Source organism: Ictidomys tridecemlineatus, chromosome X, assembly GCF_052094955.1.
Source record: "Ictidomys tridecemlineatus isolate mIctTri1 chromosome X, mIctTri1.hap1, whole genome shotgun sequence".
Taxonomy (NCBI): Eukaryota; Metazoa; Chordata; class Mammalia; order Rodentia; family Sciuridae; genus Ictidomys; species Ictidomys tridecemlineatus.
Window position 1 is genome coordinate 99,516,587 of NC_135493.1, and position 22,024 is coordinate 99,538,610.

Consider the following 22,024-nt stretch of genomic DNA (forward strand, 5'->3'; position numbering starts at 1 on the left):
CACATAGATGCATCTGCACACCAGGTCTGATCCTGGGTAATTCACATCCTTGGCAGTGAATATATGAGGCTGGTGAAAGTTTAGTTTTTGGAAGTGGAATTTTTGGAAGACTCCTAAGTCCCAAACAGCAGAGATTGGCATCTGCCCAGCTATAGGGGTTGTGGGTAAAATCTCAATACCCACAGACAGAGTTTCAAAGGTCAGCCAGGAATAAACCTTACCCGCTGGAACTTCTAATTTAAAACTCTGCCCCAGCCCCACTGAGGAAGTACATCACCTGTCAGCACTCCCCAGTTTATCCCATCCTATACTGTGAGATTGGAAGTCGAGAACTTCTATAGCCAATTTTGGCTCCTGACCATAGAGCTGGGAGCTTGGTAAGAAGCACAAAGAAGTGGGAATTAACAACCTCCATTTCTTGATCTAAGGATCCCAGAACCCAAATATATAATGAATAAATAAACAAAAATACAAAGTAAAGCACAATAGCATAAGCAATGAACATCTATCTTTGTCAACAGTTTTGACCAAATCAGTGAAAAAAAGTCCTTTACTTCTAAGATATTTTTTTCCTATTTCACTCTTTCTTTTTTTCCCCCAATTTGCATTATTATGTTTTCTTGCTGGGCTGATATGTTCTTGCTGTGATATGTGTGTTTCATTTTAATTGCTTTATTCTTCACCCATTTATTATTCAGTTTTGATTTGATTTTACATGGATTTGTTTTGTTTTTATATTTCTTTATTTGTTCGTTCCTTGGTTTTTGCTTCCTCTTATCACCCCTTCATGTTCCCCCCACCCCCCCACTAATAGCTAATGCGCCAGAATACTTGCCTAGCATAAGCGAGGCACAGGGTTTAATCCCCAGCACCACATAAAAATTAATAATAAATATCTACAGGAGGTGTAAGACTATTTTAATAAAGAAATAAACATAATGAGAAGACACCAATCAGAACTCCTGGTAATGAAAGATACAGTGAATCAAATTATGAATTCATTGGAAAACATCACCAACCGATAAAATTGTGTAACAAATAAAATTACAGGCCTCAAAGACAGAACTTCATACCTAGAAGACAGGATATATGAACTTGAACAATCAGTATGTAAAAAAGGAAAACATAAAAGACCATGATCAGAATATATATAAGAACTCTGGGACAACATCAATTTGAGAGTCAGTGGGATAGAAGAGACTGTGGAGACCCAGGTTAAAGGCATTAAGAAATTCTTCAGTGACATAATAGCAGAACATTTTCCTAACATTATAAATAAGATGGACAACTCTAAACAAGTAGCATATAGAACTGCAAATAGGCAAGATTGAAAGAGATTCTCTAAGGCACATCATAATCAAACTTCCTAACATAGAAAATAAGGAAAGAATATTTAAAATCACAAGAAGAGAAAAATATCGGTGACATTTAGAGTCAAACCAATAAGGTTCACTTCTGATCATTCAACTCAGACCCTAAAATCAAGAAAGGCCTAGAAGGTGATATTCCAAGCTCTAAAAGAAAACAATTATCAGTCACAGTTGCAATATTCAGTAAAATATCCTCAGAATTGAAGAGAAAATAAAACCTCAAAATCCAAAATGCTCCAAACTCTTGAAACTTGAGTGCCAATATGATGTCATAAGTGGAAAATGCCACACCTGATCTCAAGTTACAGATCATAGTCAAAATGCAAATGTATTTAAAATATTGTATAAGTTCACCTTCAGACAATGTGTATAAGTTACATACAACTATTTGGGATAACTGAAAAATAATGAGAGAAAAAGCAAAGTTTCAATATCAGGAATAAAAAAATGAGAAAATATGACATGCCAATTAGAGTTTAACAACATAAAACATAAATATATTCTTGGCATTTGTATTGAAAAGTTGAATAAAGAAACGAGAAATAATAGAAAACATAAATTATACAGTATCTGTAATCAGCCTTCATATATAGAAACTCTGGGCTCAGATGACGTTTTAGTAATTTTTCCATTAGTTAAGAAAAAAAAAACTTGAACCTTAAAGGAATTATTTTAAAAACTGATAAAGGAAGAATACTTCCCAAGAATACTTCCACTTAATGATGCTAGCTAGCAGAACCCAAATTTGACAAATACAGTTTAATAAAAAGAAAATCTATTTCAGTATATTCTATAAAATAGAAGAAAAGTCCTAAACAAAATATCACCGTAAGTCAATGTTATATGAAAATTAAAAATAAATAGTGTGTGTTTAGTAAAAGAACACATGGTTAGTTTAGCATTTGAATATCTAATGATAAAATTTATTATATTTTATTTGTTTCTTCTAATTTTGAATGTTGGGACATGAAAGATATACTCAACAGGATTAAGAAAAAACATTCATCCTGTTTTTTAAAAATATAATTCAACTATAACAGTATATAGGATAAAATAGCATGAAATTTACATACTCATTTTCTCTACATCTTCACAATAAATATTTTTATAGAATAGTTTGCATTAAATTAATGCAGTCTAGCTTCCACTATGCTATTTATAACCTGCTTTTTTCAAATTCAACAATTTTCCAAATAGAAAACCTCAAAAATAATCATCATTGCTTACTTATTAAAATTTCAAAATTATTTGACTATTCAGACCAATTATTTCTTTAAAAGTGTTTCAGTTCCTACAAGTGTAAAAAACTGCTAATTGTTCTCATTTTTTTTCTTTCAAGAAATATAAAATCAACCATCCACCCTATGTTTTGGCATGACAAGAACTTGCTAATCCCCTTGAAGCCACATGGAGCCATTTGCCTAAATATTAACTATTATATGGTGAGTAGAAGTGATGAATGCAACATTCTTCTCACATTATTTCTATATAAAATTCTTTTTCCTACACTTTTTCTTACCCCTTCTTGTAGGCGAGAACATTGACATGGTTGCCAATTCTAACTGTTGCTGGTGAGACTGGTCAGTGGGGGAATGGGGAGGAGGCAAAGAAATAGCATAGAATAGCCCAATTTTTTTATGACACTGTGAAATCAAGCAACAAATTGAACCTGGAGAGCCCATGCCATGCTGGGCTTTTACATACAGAAAAATAAAACCTCATCTGGTTTGATATACTATATTTTTGGTTCTTTTTGTTATACCATATTAACATATCCTAATTTATAAGAGAAAACAAAACATTGCAATAATGATATTTAATTATCATTTTACTAGTAATTTAATGTTTTCAGTTTTGGCAAAATGCCTTAGCAATAGCAGCATATAAGTAGACTGTTTAGGTATTTATCCCCTGTGCCATGTTTGGTATATATTTTTTCCTAAGTTTATATTCTTATGATCCAAAAATGACTAAAGCATCTGTAACTATCATATTATCAAAATATACATTTCGATTAAAGGAAAAGGGAGCATTATTTTCCCTAAATGTTCAGTATCCCTTAAGTGGATTATATATCCACTGCTAAAAAGAAAGAAAAAGAAGGAAAAAATGAATAGAAAGAGAAAGAATAGAATGAATGAATTTTAAAAGCACTCATAAAAGAATAATGGGATCATTTTGGTTTATTTGTGTCAACTATGGTTTCTCTAAAGCCAGGAGAATGATAGTATATTGCTAATTGAATGAATTAGAGCCTTTGGAGTTACAAACATGTACCACAGTACCCATCTCAAGAACTCAAGAACAGAAACTAAGGAAGATGGGAGGCTGATGAGCCTTTAGGAAAATCAACAATAAAACATGTAAATTTATTTGTAAATTCAATATCTTTCATGTGACTTTCACCAATGTAATATATTTAAATTTTCTTATACCATTTTCTCAATGCATTTATACCCTCTTAAACTGAGACATTTTCACAGACTTATCTAGTTACCAAATTTATCTTGAAGGAAATTATGTTTGGTATATGTACTTGTTCGTTAAGAAATGGATAATAATTAAGGTATATCACCTTTATATAAAAATAAATTACCCACTCAATATTCATTTATTCATTATACAATGATGGAGAAGGAACAGAACAAATTTATTTGGGTAGGAAGGACAGAGAAGAAATCCACAATAATTTTTGTTTCATGATATGAATCATAATTTATTAGAAGAGATTTATATTGATTCCCTGTCTTTAGATAGCTTATCAGCATATAATCCTATATTTTATGGATGTTTATTTCTTAGCTATTGTCTTCCATGTTCACAATTAACATGGGTTCTGGGGGAAAGGTCCTTTTCAGTTATTAAAGCCTACTTGCTATGTTGAGAGTTACGATTCCTAGGTTCAGTCCTCATGCAATGAATAGTTAGTCTGTTGGTTTCTGTTCTTGAGCGGGATACTGCGGTGCATGCTTATGATCCCAAAGATTCCAGAGGCTGTGGCAGGAGGATTGTGAGTTCAAAGCTAGCCTCAGCAATTTAGAGAGGCCCTAAGCAACTCAGTAAAATCCTGTCTTTAGTCTCTAAAATATAAGAAAGGGCTGGGAATGTGGCTTACTGGTTGATTGGCCCTGGGTTCAATCCCTGGTACACTCACATACACACACCCCCCAAAAAAATCTGTTCTTTATTGTGGTAAATTTTCCTAAACTTTTTGAGCTCTGGTCTTCTCTCTCTCTCTCTCTCTCTCTCTCTCTCTCTCTCTCTCTCTCTCTCTCTCTCTCTCTCTCTCATTTCTCTTATCTCTCTTATCTCTTATCTCTCTTTTATTTTTTAATCTTCCATGTTTTAGTAACCACAATGTTATGGTTTGGATGTGAAGTGTCACCCAAAAGCTCACATGTGAGGCATTGCAAGGTTTGGAGGAGAAGTGATTGGATTATAGCCTTAGTCAGAGAATTGATCCCTAATGGGATTAACTAAATGGTAACTGGGGGAAGGTGGGGTGTGGTTGGAGGAAATGGTTCATTTGTGGGTGTGGCTATTGGGTATATATTTTGGGTCTGGAGAGTATAGTCTCTCTCTCCGCTCTCTAATTTCCTTGTTAACTGCTTCCCTCTTCTGACATGATGTCTTGCCTCACCTTGAGCCCCAAAGAATGGACCTAGCTGTCTATAGATTGAGACCTTGGAATCCTTGAGCTGCCAAATAAACTTTTCCTCCTCTAAAATTTTTCTTCTTGGGTCTGAAAAAGCTGAATAAAACACACAGCTAAAAATGTTTTTAGAGTGTTATCTGTAAATAAAATGTAATTTTTTCCACTAGTCCTGATAAAGATTTCTCTAGTTTAATGGATCTTCCTGGATTTTATGTAGGCATATCCATGAATTTTTGTTTATTAAGCTTGTGTTCTATAACATTGCTATAGCTACTATCTTCCCATTCTATGTGTTTTTTATTTCATTTCTTGTCTTATTGCATTAAGTATGACTTCCAGTATCATGTTGAACAGTATTTGAGATGGAGATCATTGCCTTGTTTCCAGTAATAATGGAAAAAATATCTAGTTTTTCAGCATTAAAATTCTCTACATTATTACTTGCAACATATCTACATTAACACTTCCACATTTCATTTTGTAGATTTATTTTAGAAATTGGAACTGTAGCACTGTACTCATTTGAAAACTCTTAAAATTATTGTTGGATTTTGGTGAAGTGTTTCTGCATCTGTTGGTATGATCATGTGAACTCTTTTTACTTTTTTGCTGCAAAAGATTCATTTTGTTAATTAATTTTTGAGTGTTGAACCAGGTTTACATATCTGGAATAAAGACTTTTTGGTGTATAATTATTTTATATATTGTTGGAATTGAATTGTTAGTATTATTTTGTGAATTGTATCTATATTCATTAGAGATATTCATCTATAGTTTTCCCTTCTCATAATGTGTTTATGGAAAGATTGTAGATAACTGGAATGGTTTCTTCCTTAAAAATTTGATAGGATTCAAAATCAAACATATCTTGACTTATTGCTTTTTTTTAAAAAAGTTATCAATTATTCATATTTCTTTAATAGAAATTGATTCATATTTCTTATTCAGGCTATAAATTTTTGTTGTTACAAAACATGGTGTTCATATTTTTCAAGAAACAGATCCATTTCACCTAATTCATCAAATATGTAAGCATAGAGTTATTTATTATATTCTTGTATTGCCCTTATAATGAGTTATGGAATCTGTAGTGATATCCTCTCTTCTGTGTTTTTTCCTTTGAGTCACTCAGATGTAGTGGCACCCCCTCTTTCACAGAAAATCTTAACTAAGCTTCTCCAGAAATCTTCTTCATGATTGATTTTAGGACTATAAGCAAAAGAGTCTCTTCAAAAATAGTTCAATGTAAGTAAACTTCTTATTTTCCTGTTGCTCCATTTTCCTTGGCCACTGGCCTGGAAGAAATCAGCACTCCAGGAGCTGCACACCCCTTTAGTTATTTTTCACAAACATTTATCCAGTATAGTAGTTTGTAGAAGTGTGTTTACAAATGAAAAATTTGATAATAAAAAGATAATTCTTTTAACAAGGCCACTGGCCTTGAGCTGGGGCTTCACAGAGATGTCTACATTGTAAGAGAAGTTACCAATTGGGCTCCATGGTAACAGCTGGCAGGGGGAGAAAAGAAAGAAAGTGCTCCCCTTCTCATGTGTTGTCCTTGAAGGGTTAACTTGCCCAAAGCAGTGAAAGAAAAAGCTGCTTTTATGTGAACTTCTGCAGACTGTGAACTTCTGAGCCTCTTCCCTTATATGCTGGGTATAAAGTTCTAAAATTACCTGAACTCTAGGTTCAGGGGATTAATTGATTACAGCCAAAGCTGTACCCTCTGAACCTGGTTGTAGCCAAATAAAACTGTTGCCTACTATCTTCAGTGCCTTGCCTCGTCTGTCCCTACAACATGAATAGAATATTATCAGTGTTAGTTAAATTTTAAAACAATCTGGGGTTTAATAATATTATCTATTGATTTTCTATTTATAATATCGTTGATATTAGTTCTCATTTCTGATTTTACATTTTCATTTTCTTCTGCTTATTTATATTGTTTTTACTTTTGTTTCTTAAAGTGGAAACTTAGATAATTAAATTCAGATTTCTTCTTTTCTAATATATACATTCAATGTTATAAATTCTATCTGATTTTTGTTATTCCATTTTTTTAAATTTTTAATTTGTTCTAATTATTATATAAGACAGTAGAATGAATTTTGCCACATTGTATACAAATGGAGCACAACTTCTCATTCCTCTGGCTGTATGTGGTGCAGACTCACACCAGTAGTGTAATCATACATGTATATTGGGTAATATAATATAATTCTACTGTCCTTCCACCCCCATAGTCCCACGCCTCTTCTCACTCCCTTCTTCACAATCCAAAGTTCCTTCATTCTTTCCTACACACTATGCATCAGCATCTGCTTATCAGAGAAAACATTCAGCCTTTGTTTTTTGGGGATTGGCTTAGTTCACTTAGCTTCATGTTCTCTAATTCCATCCATTTACTTGCAAATGCCATAATTTTATTCTTCTTTCAGGCCAAGTAACATTCCATGGTATATATGTACCATATTTTGTTTATCCATTCATCTGTTGAAGGGCATCTACATTGGTTTCATAGTTTAGCTATTGTGAATTAAGCTGTTATAAACATTGATGTGGTGCATCACTGCACTATGCTGAATTTATGTCCTTTGTGTATAAACTGAGGAGTGGGATAGCTGGGTCAAATGGTGGTTCCATTCCAAGTTCAATCTCCACAATGATTTCCATAGTGGTTGCACCAATTTGCAGTCCCACCAGCAATGTATGAGTGTACCTTTCCTCCCACATCCTCGCCAACACTTATTATTGCTTGTATTTTTGATAATTGCCATTCTGACTAGAGTGAGAAGATATCTTAGAGTAGTTTTGATTTGCATTTCTCTAATTTCTAGAGATTATGAACATTTTTTCATATGTTTGTTGATCAATTATATTTTATATTCTGTGAAGTGTCTGTTCAGTTCCTTAGCCCTAACATTACATCTCAAAGCCCTAGAAAAAGAAGAATAAACCAACACCAAAAGCAGTAAAAGACAGGACATAATTAAATCAGGAGCAGAAATACATGAAATTGAAACAAAAGAAACAATTGAAAAATTGACAAGGTGAAAATTTGGTTCTTTGAAAAAATAAATAAAATTAGTAAACTCTTAGCTACACTAATGAAGAGAAAGAGAGAAATTAGTAAAACTCATGATGAAAAGCAAAGATCACAATGGACATTACTGAAATACAGAAAATAATTAGAATCTATATTGAAAATTTATACTCCAATAAAAATGGAAATTATCAAAGACATCGACAAATTTCCAGAGACATATGATCTACTCTAACTGAATCAGGAGGACATACCCAATTTAAACAGATCAATCTCAATCAATGAAATAGAAGATGCTATCAAAAGCCTACCAACTGAGAAAAGCCCAGGACCAGACAGATTCTCATCTGAGTTCTACAAGACTTTCAAAGTAGAATTAACAACAATAGTCCTCAAATTATTTTGTGAAACAGAAAAGGAGGGAACCCTTCCAAACTCATTCTATGAAGCCAGTGTCACCCTGATACCAAAATCAGACAAAGACAAATCAAGGAAAGAAAACTTCAGAACAATATCCCTAATGAAAATAGATGTAAAAATTATCAATAAAATTCTGTCAAATTACACACAAAAATGTATTAAAATAGTGCACCATGTGATCATGGGGTTCATTTCAGGAATGCAAGGTTTCTTCAACATATGGAAATCGATAACATAATTCATCACATCAACATACTTAGAGAAAAGAATTATATGATTCTCTCAATAGATGCAGAAAAAGCATATGACAAAATTCAGCATCCAATCATGTTCAAAACACTAAAAAAAACTACAGATAGAAAGAAGGAACATACCTCAACATTTTGAAAGCTATCTATGCTAAGCCCAAGGCCAATATAATTGTAAATGGAGAAAAATTGAAAGCATTCTCTATAAAAATTGGAACAAGACACTGATTCCCTGTTTCACCATTTGTATTCAAAATAGTTCTTGAAACTTGAACCAGAGAAATTAGTCAGACAAAACAAAAAAAGTGATAGGAATAGGAAAAGAAGATCTCAAACTATCACTATTTGCTGGTAATGTGATTCTATATTTAGAAGATCCAAAAATTCTACCAGAAAACTTCTATAACTGATAAATGAATTCAGCAAAGTAGCAGGATATAAAATCAATACCCATAAATCAAATACATTTCTATATATATTCAATGAATCCACTGAAAGAGAAACTAGGAAAACTACTCCATTCATAGTAGCCTCAACATTAGAGAACATTAGAGAAAGAATTTGAAGAAGACCTTAGAATATAGCAAAATCTATCAGTTTTTATCTCTAACAATTCCCCTTAATACATGCTAGCTCTTAACACAAACTGGGCAAGTACTATTTTCATTTTCATTTATTTCAAAATATATTAAAATTTTATCTTGGGGCTTGTTTTAAACTCACATTCTATTTAGAGGTTTTTGTTTAATCTTCAATTACTTTGGGATTTTCCACTTGTATTTCTGTTACTTTTTAGTTGAATTCCATTGTGATCTGCTATATTTTGGATCCAGAATTTCCCAAAAGACCCCTGTGTTGTAAGTTTGCTGCCCTACTTGGCATTACTGGGAGGTAGTAGAAATTTTAAAAGATAAGGTATAGTTGGAGTTTTTCAGGTATTTGAGGATATGCCTTGAAGGAAATCGTGGATTCTTAGTCTCTTTCTCTTCCTCTCTCTTTGATTTCCTGGCTACTAATGAACAGTTTTGTTTTGTCATACATTTCCATCACAATGTGCTTCCTCATTACATGTCGAAATCAACAGGGCCAATGTGTCATGGCCTAAAACCTCCAGAACAATGAGCCAAAATAAAGCTTTGCTTTTTATAACAATCTATCTAAGGTATTTGTTACCATAATAGAAAGCTGAATAACACTGGTCAGAGATCATGGATTTCATCATTTCTGTCTTTAAATAATTTGTTGTGATGTGTTTTATATTACAGAATATGATCTATTTTTATGAATGTTACATGTGAGTATGAGAAGACTCTGTATTCTTCTGTTGTTGGATGAAATGTTCTATAAATGTCAATTAGAGGCTGTTGATTGATGGTGCTGTTCAGTTCAACTATATCTTTACTGATTTTCTGTCTGCTGGATCTGTCAATTACATATACAGGGGTGTTGAAATCTCCAACTATAATAGTAGATTTATCTCTTTCTCTTGGAAATTCTATCAGTTTTGGCTCATGTATTAAGTACTATTACGCCTTTTCGGAGAAGTGACTAATTTACTATTATGAAATGCTCATTTTTATCCCTGATAATCTTCTTTTTTCCAAAATCAACTTTATCTAAAATTAATATACCTAGGTAAGCTTTTTTGTTAGTGTTATCATGTGCGTGATTTGTGTTCATTACTTTAATATGGTATTTCTTCATATTTTAAATGGATTTCTTATAGATAACAAATATTGTTGCCTTGCCTCTAGTCATTCTCTTAGTGTCTGATACATGTTTCAAGTGATTATTGGTATAGTTGGATAATTATCTTGCATGTTTGTAATTATTTTCTATTCATTTCCTCTCATTCTTTGTTTATTTTTTGTTTACTTATTTTTTAAATTAAGAATTGAAGAGTCATGCGGGGCATGGGGCAGTGCTGAGGACCTGAGGCTGTGGCCAGCTTGATGCCAGGACTGACCAGCGAGTGCAGCAGAGAGGGAGACACTGAGACTGTTCAGTGAGTGCAGAGCAGTGGGTGCTGGCAGCTAGAGTAGCAGGAGCCCCAGCCCCACTGCCTTTCGTGGAGCCCAGGAGAGCCGGCCATGGCATTGTCCCTGCCGCTGAATGGGCTGAAGGAGGAGGACAGAGAGCCCCTCATCGAGCTCTTCGTTAAGGCTGGCAGTGATGGTGAAAGCATAGGAAACTGCCCCTTTTCCCAGAGGCTCTTCATGATTCTTTGGCTCAAAGGAGTTGTATTTAGCGTCACAACTGTTGACCTGAAAAGGAAGCCTGCAGACCTGCAGAACTTGGCTCCTGGGACACACCCACCATTTATAACTTTCAACAGTGAAGTCAAAACGGATGTAAATAAAATTGAAGAATTTCTTGAAGAAGTCTTATGTCCTCCCAAGTACTTAAAGCTTTCACCAAAACACTCAGAATCAAATACTGCTGGAATGGACATCTTTGCCAAATTCTCTGCTTATATTAAGAATTCAAGGCCAGAGGCTAATGAAATGCTGGAGAGGGGACTCTTGAAAACACTGCATAAACTGGACCAGTATCTGAATTCTCCTCTCCCTGATGAAATTGAGGAGAACAACATGGAGAACATTAAGTTTTCTACACGTAAATTCCTGGATGGCAATGAAATGACACTAGCTGATTGCAACCTGCTGCCCAAACTGCACATTGTCAAGGTGGTGGCCAAAAAATATCGCAACTTTGATATTCCAGAAGGAATGACTGGCATCTGGAGATACCTAACTAATGTCTATGGTAGGGATGAGTTTACCAATACCTGTCCCAGTGATAAGGAGGTTGAAATAGCATACAGTGATGTTGCCAAAAGACTTACCAAATAAAATAGCACTTACGAGAGAGAGATGTCTTCAGATCTTTCCCTAAGAATATGCTTTTCCTAACAGACTTCTCATCTTCCTATAAAGTAGAAATGTGTTTTGCATGAACATGCAGTTATTCAAGATTAGGATCAAGGGTAGAAAAGGTATAGTAGTTATCTTAAAATATACACTCCTAAGAAGTAAAATCCTCTTATCTTGCCAACAACCTTCCCTACCAATTGTGTCCTCCTCTCCTGTAACTTGGAGACACTCCATCACAAACCCTCCACTTGAGAGGCAGTTTGCCATCTCTCTGAAGTCCTTACCATTCTGTGCATACATGGCAGAGCTTTTGAGTTTCAGTGTTTAACTGTTAAGGTAGTAGCTATGACATCAGTCAACTGCAAGTTGGTGCATAATACATGGTACATGAAGTAGTCATGTACTTTCTGGAATTTTGTAATATTTAGTAAGAGTATATGAAATGATTGCTACTGTATCAGAGATACTTTCAATTGAGTCTACCCTAGATACATCCTGAAAGACACCACCACCAGAGAACACCTTGTACAGAAAGTCACTACATATTCTACTGTTCTTTTGTAGACAGATTTTTAGTTTTGCCTAAAATCATTTATCCTTCATACAAATTGTGACATCTGACACTATGTGGAAGGTGAAAGTTTAGAGGGAGGGATGCTACTCTCAAGATCGCAAACATTTTTTCCTTAGAAGAGAACTGATGGGTATCTGATACTCTAAATGTGTTGTTCTTATGTGTGTTTTGCCCGTGCCATTCATTTGGAAGAGTGTCACCTTCTTTATTTTAAAAAGCTTCTTTTTAGGTAACCACCTCGTTGTTTGTAGATATTTTTGAGCAACACTACATATACTGACACATAGTTGCCATAGCTCTAGCCGTGCAGTGATTAGTAATGTAAAAATTAATGAATACAGAAGTTAGTCTAAAGAATGTAGAGTGGGTTTGTCAAAATGTCAAGTACATTTTGTTTCTAAAGCATATTTAATGTAGATTAAATCTGGAGAGTGCATTATCTATTCTGTTTTGAGAACCATAAAGCATATATTACCAACTCTCACACCACCTGTTTACTATGGGACTTTCCACAGAAGGTGGTTCACTTTGTATATACAGATTGCAGTGTTAGGGTGAGGGTATGTTGTTAAATTTTTCTGCAGTTACAATTAATTGAGAAATAGCACTCTAGGTGTGGACTTTTGACTTTGTCATTTAAATCGGAAGTCCTAAATTATAAATTATTTGTGCTCTAACAAGAATGAACTTGGTGTATTTATTCCAAAGAAAACAAACCAAGATGGACTTTCTTAATACTGTTCCAAAGACTGTGGTTGTGACTATAATAACATTTGTATACCTAACTTGTTTAAGATGTGCTATTTCTCATAGGCTTTTCTTTCTTTTTTTAAAATTTGCTTTAAGGATTTTAAGAATATTTTCTCCCCTTTGATATGGTGACATTTAGTAAGCACTGGCTTTATGGTAGCAACCTGACTTTATAAGCACAACTACATTCTTTAACCTGTCAGTAATTAGCTTAGTATAGGAAGATAAGAAAAAGCTTTATATTATATCCATTTGGCTCAGGGAGATTCCTTTACCTTACCTTTCACAGTGCTCCTATTGCTGATCAAAAGTCTAAGCCCCCATCTTTTTGTTACAGTAGTGCATGATCTACCTGGTTCCAGAAAGAATTACTGTCTAGCTCCCATCAAGAGTCTGGGTTTCAGTGGCTTTGGTGGGTGCAGGTGTCCCATCTGCCCCAGGGCACAGCAGGCCCCTCATCCTGCAGTCTTCACATTTTTAACATGACAATTTGGCCTCCAGATGATACTAAACCACACCTGTTAGCTTAAAGCATGAGGGACATTTGAGAGAATGGGTGTCTGTTCTTTCAGAGAATGATGGGCCAGGCAGACAGAGTTGGGGCACCTAGAGGACAGCACTGCTGTCCTCCAGACAAGAGTTGACCTAGAACCCCTCAGAAACAGCTCCCTGTGGGCATCTTTTCTCTCTGTTGCTTTTATTCACCAATTATTACACTTGGCTGTCTCTCTGCCTGTCCAAGAAAAGCCAGTCTTCTGACTTTGATGAAGGCAGAATTATTTTTCTCTGCAGAAAGACTGATTTTATTTTTCTATCAAGGAAGTCAGAGAGACATAATTGAGTGGCAACTACATCACAGCTAGTAAGATCCTGCCAAGTTTTTACTCCATCGTGTGTTTGGGGAGGGAGCCTAGCACACAGTCTTGAGAAACTTGGGACATAACAATGTTCTTGGCAATTCATGTAGTATTTGGCTTGACGTATGGAAATCATCTGGTTTTATTTCTACAGCTAAAAAGTAATTCCTCTTCATTTTGTTATACTTCTTTGAGGAGATTGCAGTCTGAATGGAAAGTCTCACTATTTTCCAATGGACACTGAGAAATTTGTTGGGAAGCTCTGTACTATTCCAGTTGATAGACTTCCTTTTAAAAAAAATTTTAGATTCAAATTTTCAGTAAAATTCAGATAAGGTTTTATTTTTTTGGTAACTTTGGCTTTCACAACTTTAACTCTTTGAATAATCTGTGTACAATTAAGAGATTTCTGATGTTTATTCTTACAATGAGTGGATCAGTTCTAGAATTTAGTCATTTTTACTTCTGTTGAGTTTTGAGCCTCTCCAGAGTTGCATGCAGATAGCTTTAAAATTTCTGTGCATTAAAGAAAAACCCATTTAGAAAGTATCTACAAAGTAAAAACAAGAGGAAATAGAAATTATTTTTTCATGAACATTTGATACACATTTCATCAAACTAATTGATTCATCAATTTCTTACACCAGCTATAATCAATATTTAATTCAATGAGAGGGAAGCATTCATGGTTGATATTTATTGGCTTTAAAAATTCCATCCTTTACAGAGCATCAAGGTTGGGGCATCCAAAATTATATTTTTATCAAGGGAGAAAAACAAAACTCCCCAAGCCATAATGTTAAACAGAATTGGAGTATTTTCTTTAGAATTTCCTGAATAGGCAAATGAAAGCTTATTATTGAATACTTGTATTTTCTTTTCTCTCTCTGGAACATCAACACCAGTATATTGCTGGCAGCTATTATATTCAAAAAATAAAATATATTTTCACTATCAAAAAATTGTCCATGTTTTATTTCCTCTCCTCACTTAGCATGTCAATCATATTTCTTTTGAAAAGATTTTTGAATACTCACATTTTATTTTAAGAACTCTTGTGTACAATTATAAAGTATTATTGCCTAGTTTGAGAGAGGAATAGATTGAGAAAGAAGCAAGCAAGTTCTGTTTCCCATGTTGATATTTCCTAAAACAGTAAAGGAGGGAAGTGAATGTCTAATTTTGGGGGAAAAGAGCTAGGCATAGAGTAAGTAGAATAGAAATATCTAAGCCCTGCACCATTTTAAACACAATCATGGTCAACATTTTATGAAAAAAACTTTTTTGTGTTGTTGATACGGAATTTGCAATGTAAATACATTTACAAGGACTTTGAAAGGAATTTACTTTCAGATAACACTCTACTGCTTTATAGAGAGTACACATTCCCTATAACGGTTTTTTAATTTCACCCTACCCATCCTTTTGAGCAATGCTTTCACTCATTTCACTTATCCATAAGCTATAATTACTCAATACATGGTTGATGCAATTATTCTGAACATTTATCTGTTAGATTAAATAAGAAGAAAATATTCCATTTTATTTTCATATATTTATTTTTTAATGTTCTTTTTTATATAGATATGTCTCTGACATATTCTCTCTCTCTCTCTCTCTCTCTCTCTCTCTCTCTCTCTCTCTCTCTCTCTCTCTCTCTCTCTGTCTCTCTCTCTCCCCCTCTTTTTTTTGTACTGTGGATTTAACCCAGGAGTGTTATATCATGGAGTTATATCCCCAACAATTTTTAGTTTTTATTTTGAAACAGAATCTCACTAATTTGCCTGGGGCCTCATTAAGTTGCTGAAGCTGGCCTCAGACTTTTGATCCTTCTGCTTCAGCCTCCTGAGTAGTTGGGATTACAAGCATGCATCACCATATCTGGCAGTTTTGAAGATCTTATTTTAGTTTTTCTTTCAAGATTCTTCTACTAACAACCAACTTCCTCACTGTTTTTTGAGAAAGCCTTTATTTCACCTTCATTCAAGTTGTTATTAAGGTGAAAAACACCTGTTAAACAGTCATTCTTCAATATGCAACCTTTACCACCTTGCTTCTTTAATTTAGCATAAATTTCCAAGCTTCATTGACTGTATCACATACTTATATTTAATTTCTTTTTATTACTAAATAACATTTCATTGTATGGGTGTTTCATAGTTTGTCAATCAGTACATTCATTGATGAACCTTAGGTTGTATCCACTATTTGGCTACCGTGAATAGTGCTGCTGTGAACATTTGTGTATATATTTCTTTGAGTACTTGTTTTCAGTTATTTTCAGTATATATCTATGTGTTGAAGAGATGTGCTATATGGTAATTCTGTGTTAGACTTTTTGAGGAATGGCCAAACTATTTTCCACAGCATCTGAACCATTTTTCAATCAGCCTTGTACCAATGGCTCCAATTTTTCAACATCTTCGCTTACAGTTGATACTTTACTACTTTTCATATTATAGTTCTATGGCTTGAATGTAATTTGTCTACCAATGTTTCATGTGTTGGTCCTCAGTGTGGCACTGTTGAGGTGGTAGAACCTTTAAGAGGTGAGTTCTAGTGCAAAGTAATTAGGTCATGGGGGCTTGACCCTCATAAATGGATTAATGCTGTTTTGAAGGAATGCATAAGGTATGGTAGGAGTGGACTAGTACCTGAGATAGCAAGTTGTTATATAAAAATTCTATCTTGCCATGTCACTTCACTCCCTTTTGCCCATACTCTTGCTATTATGCCATCTGCTATGTTATATTGTAACAAAGGGTCTCACCAGAGTCCAAATAGATAGGGCCCCCTGATTTTGGAATTTTAGCCTCCAAAACCATGAGCTACATAATCTTACTTTCTTTAAAAAGAACCCAGACCCACATTCATGTATAGTTATCCTGGTAGTTATAAAGCTCTATATCATACTGGTTTGATTTGTATTTCCCTATAGACTGAAAATGTAAAATATACTCTCATGTGCTCATTGGAAATTTGTGTATCTTTTTTGGAAAAATGTCTTCACATGCCTTTGTCCATTTATTAATTGTGTAATTTATTTCTTTATGGTTGATTTGTAAGTATTCTTGGATATATATTGGATGGATATCACTCATATGTATTTGCATTTTTTTCATTGTGTATATTGTCTTTTCATTTTCTGTATTTAATACTCAAAAGTTTGATTAATTCCTATTTATCTATTTTCCTATTTATCTATTTTCTAATTGGTTTCTCATGATACCCTATTCACAAATCTATTGCCAATCAGAGTCACAAAGATTTATCCCTGTTTTCTTCTTATATATTTCTGATGGAAAGTTCTTACATTATGGTTATTTATTCATTTTGAAATAATTTTGATATGTTGTTTTACATAGGGATATAAATTTATTTCTTAGCATGTTGATATACACTAGCACAGAATTATTTTGTAAAGAGATTATTCTTTCCTTATTGAATCATTCTTGCATCCTAGCTAAAATTCATTGACCAGAGTTTATGCACTCGTTCTGGACTTTCAATTCTTTTCACTGATCTATATGTCTATCTTTATGCTAGTGCCACTCCATTTTGATTCCTAGGTTTGCAGTAAGTTTTGAAATTACAAAGTATGAATATTTCAACTGCATTTTTAAAGATTCTTTTCTATTTGGGGTCCTTAACATTACTATATGATTTTGAGAATTGGCTTTTCCATTTCTCCAAAAATTCATTAGAATTTTGACAGGAATTCTCTTACCTCTATAGAAAACTTTGTGTAGTAATACCATCTTAATCTTAAGTATTCAAATCCATGAACATGAGATAACTTCCCATTTATTTAGTTATTCTTTAAATAGTTTTATAAATGTTTGTAATTTTCAAGGTGTGAGTCCTTTACCTGCTTGGATATTTTTCTCTGGGTATTTTATTATTTTGAATGGTATTTTAAATGGATTTGTTTTCTTAATTTACATTTTTCATTACTTATTGTTGGTGTACAGGAAAAAATATTTTTTAGTGTTGTTCTCATAATCTAGAATTTTGCTGAATGTGGTTTTGTGTATGTATGCACTTTTGGGGAGATTCTATATAAATAATCATTAGATTCTGTTAGTGGAGATATTTACTTATTTCTTTTCAAATCAGATACTGTTTCTTTTCTTTCTTTCTTCTTTTTCCTAGTTACTTTTTAGCAAGAATTCCGTTGAACATGGACATAATTTTCTTGTTCTTGATTTAGGGAGGAAAGCTTTCAGGCTTTCACAAATGAGTATGATATTTGCTGTAGATTTTTCATAAATGCCTTATCCCAATCTTTACATATTGACCTTATGTTGAGACATTCTTTCAATAATTGGCTTGGCCATTAGTAACTCGGTTTTCCCTTTCAACTTTCTACCTACACTGAACCTAGAGTTCATTCAGCATTGAAAATGTAAGTTATTCTCAGGTTTTCACTAAGCATATACTCTTCTTTGGGTATGTGTATCACCTTCTAAATTCATGAATTCATTTGTACATTTCTGAGAGTCCATTTTTTTTCCAAATAAACTCTCCACCTTTTCTTCTCTGGTTTTAATTATGCTGTTGTATGCTTCAATCATAATCCTTAATCCTTTGTGCTAGGGTTGCCCATTTACATTAAAATGTCTTTGAAAAAATGCCTAACCTGAGTAGTTACTACAAACAAAATTACCTCCAGAACCAGGGACCAGAATCCCATACTGGGATTTTGGATTGTTGTCATCAATATCATTGCTGAGTCATGGAGGGGGTTGGGCATAGATCAAATAAAAATGCCACCACAAACTTTTGTACCAATTTTAATTTTGTATATTTATTGGCTCAGTATTTGCTTGGTTACTGTAAATGTTTGACTGTGTTCCAGAGTTCTAACAGGGTTGATTCTGATAGATTTATTGTATGTTTGATATTTCTGTGGAGGGTTCCACCCTTGGAGCTGATTACTCTACCATTTTCATTGAAGTTCATATCTCCCTCACTTTTGAAGGAGAATTTCAGTGGACACAGATTCTGTGTGTTTTTGTTTCCTTTTAACATTTCAAACATCTTATTCTATTCTCTTGTTTTCATGGCTCCAGAAGATAATTATAGTAAGGTCCTTTCACTCTTTTGGCCTATTTCAAGATTTTCTCTTTGTGTTTGATTTTCTGAATTTGAAATATGATACATGTAGATTCTGAATTTTTATGTGTATATTTATTTTTCTTATCTGGGCCTCTATTTCTATTATGTTTTCATTAATTTTGGAAAATGTTAAGCCATTATTGTTTTCAATATTTCTTCGGTTCCTTTTTTTTCCTTTTCAAATTCCAATTATGTTCATTTTACACATCTTGTGATTGTCCCTGAATTCTTGCATATTCTATTTCATATTTTTAAATTTTTGTCTTTGATTTTTAATATGAACAGTTTTAGTTATATTTTTAAGAATACTGATTCTTTCCTCAAACTTGTCCATCCTGATAAGCCCAACAAAGACATCCTTTTTTTCTGTCATAGTGGGTTTTTATATTCCATTTGTTATTGTATTAGTATCTTCCTTTGTTCATGTATTTTCAATCTCTTCTTACATGTGGTCCATTTTTCCCAAATATTTATTGTTATTTCAAATTTCCAAGTGATAATTAAAAAATCATTGCTCTGAGTATGGTCTAATGTTTGGTTTATCTCTTAAGATTGATTTTTCTTGCCTTTTAGCATGCTGTGTGAATTTTCATTGAAATATAGATATGATGTCTTAGGTGATAGGAATTGAGGCAATTAGGCTTTTAGCATGATCATCAATGTGACAATTATTTAGACTGTGCTTACTATTTGCAATAGCTGTATGCCAGAAGCTTTATTTTCTTCTAGTGTTCTGTTTGTCTAAAAATGGTATCTTTGGATTTCCCAAGAAAATTATTTTTAAAAAGAATATGCCTTTAGTCTCTTATTGGTGTAATCTACTATTGTTACACTTGAGATCTGTTGATGTCATGGCAAGGTATTGTGGAGAGAAGGTGTTCACTACTTGTATGATTAAATTTAAATAGTTTAGTGGCCCTCAGTCTATAGAGTGTGATCATCAGAAGAGTTTCTTAGACTCCCCACCCCCATTTTATGTGAGACAGGAATGCTCAAAAGGTGGTATTATGTCTTGTTACCCTTTCTCCTGGTCATATATGGCTATTGGAAAGTAGTTTCATCAGAAGGCAGAACTTTGTAAAAGAGAATAAAATTTTCTAAGTACACTTGAAAATGGTTATTTTTCTCTTAGGAATGTCTTAAAGTAGTTATTTTTCCTTTCCCTTTCTAGATGGCAGGAGAAATTTTTTTATTTGTTCTCAGTTTTTTACCATGAGAACATGATGGGGCTACTGAAGGCAAATTCACAAAAGTGAACTTTTCACTTAGATCGGGGCTTCAGGAGATTTTAATTTTCTATGCTCACTGTTCATCAATAAATCAAATACTATTTAAGTGTTCATACCAGTTCAAGGTTCAAAGTGGTTTCTGCTCCCATCATACTGCTACTTTATTTGATAGATTTAGAAATAGTTGTTGATTTCTAGTTTATCATCTTTGTTATATTTTAAAACAAATTCAGTCAGGGTGGTACCACTCTTTTCTGGATCTTTACTAGCAGGTTCAGTATCTTTTTCTCAGAGAAAATGATTAATGGTAACCTTATGTTAGAAAACTAGGTACTTAATGTTGATCTTTGCTCAATGTCAAGCTTTATTTTAAATTCTCTTTTAGATTATCCAAATACCATTCTTTCTTTATAGAGCTTAAGAAAGAGACAACTCAAGACAATGCCCTGAAATTTTCCCACCTCTAATTATATGTCATCATTTCATATGTAGTCTGCATCACAAAATATAATAGGAGAATATTTGACTATATGTTTTTCTTCATATATAAAAGTAATAAATTCACCAGGCACATATAATTGGGTCATCATTCACCTCTAACTAACCTAGCTTACTCATCTATATTCCACAATTTAGAAACTATTGTTTATACAGTTCAATTCAGTAATCAAGCTATTGAGTAAGAGATGTTTGGCTAAAACAACAAGTTTCACTAATAATGGCTGAAATCATTAAGACATAAAATTCTCTGAGACATAATCACAGAACTTTAGTCTTTTGTCAGAACCCAGAGAATATTCCCCCTTGCTACTCATTGGTCAGCACATTGTCACAAGTTAATCCATAAAATAATCATCAGCAAAGGAGTATAAAATAAACATGTTTTAGTTAACCCAATCATGAGCCATAATATGAGACTAGAGATACTTTATCCATTCCCTGCATCTTGTTGACTGAACATGATTTATCTTCTATAATTTAAGTAAAAGAAGGGACTGACTATTAGGAGAGAAACTAAATCTCTCAATCATATAATTATTTTGTTTTCAGTATGTCATATTCTTCCAAGTTTTCTCTCATTTCTCTCACTATTAATACTCAGTTATTTTATGAGATACTCTTCTAATTCTCAAGCCCTAGTGTTGCTTAGAACTATGAGTTTTGTACTATTTTCATTCTCCTATTCCTCAGACTCCCCTGTAATATTCACCTAGTCCCATGGCTTTAATTATCCCACAAACGAGATGCTTGTCAGGGATATATATTCAATTAATATTTTCTGCTATTCAAAAATATATATCTAGTTGATTCCTGAATATAACTAAATCTGAACAGGTACTTCACACTCACTTTGATAAATGGTAATTGTTACTTTTTTATAAAATAAATTATGTTATCATTCTAAAAATAATTCATTAATGCCCCAAAACTTAGATGTCATATTACATTTCTATTTACATTGTTTCAACATCCAGATAAATCACTGTCAGAATAAATTTGGTTTTGAAAACATAGGCAAATATAAGCTCAACAAAAATTATATATAGAATAAGAAAGATCTAGTATAAATCTAAGAAATATTAATAGCCATGGAGAGGAGCTCCAAATATATAAACAAGTGACAGAAAAACAGATATGAAGAGAAAATATGACTTTGTGAGAGGCAAATGAAGAAAAACTTTTAAGAAGGAGAAAATACATACACAAATATAGCCAAAAACATAATACAATCCCAGAAAAATGTCTATTGGATTTAGTAAAATAATTTGGGCTCAAAGTCTATTTTTGGTTGGCTGTAAACATGGAAAGGTACTTCAGGGATATGAGGGGATATGGTGGGCTGAATACTATTCTTTTTTTAAAAAAATATTTATTTACTTTTTTAGT

General features: G+C 33.3%; 1 protein-coding gene and 1 long non-coding RNA gene across 2 annotated transcripts in view; both read left to right on the forward strand.

Annotated features, from left to right (window-relative positions):
• Positions 1-22,024, forward strand: part of LOC144371782 (uncharacterized) — a 311,728-nt gene that overhangs the window by 269,319 nt on the left and 20,385 nt on the right. The window contains exon 4 of the long non-coding RNA XR_013431894.1: positions 2,710-2,812. This is a non-coding gene — a long non-coding RNA (uncharacterized LOC144371782). The remainder of the gene's footprint in view (positions 1-2,709; positions 2,813-22,024) is intronic.
• Positions 10,812-14,752, forward strand: LOC101964462 (chloride intracellular channel protein 4). Its single transcript, XM_078034980.1, has one exon. It carries the CDS (start codon positions 10,827-10,829, stop codon positions 11,586-11,588), a length of 762 nt encoding a protein of 253 aa, XP_077891106.1. The 5' UTR covers positions 10,812-10,826; the 3' UTR covers positions 11,589-14,752.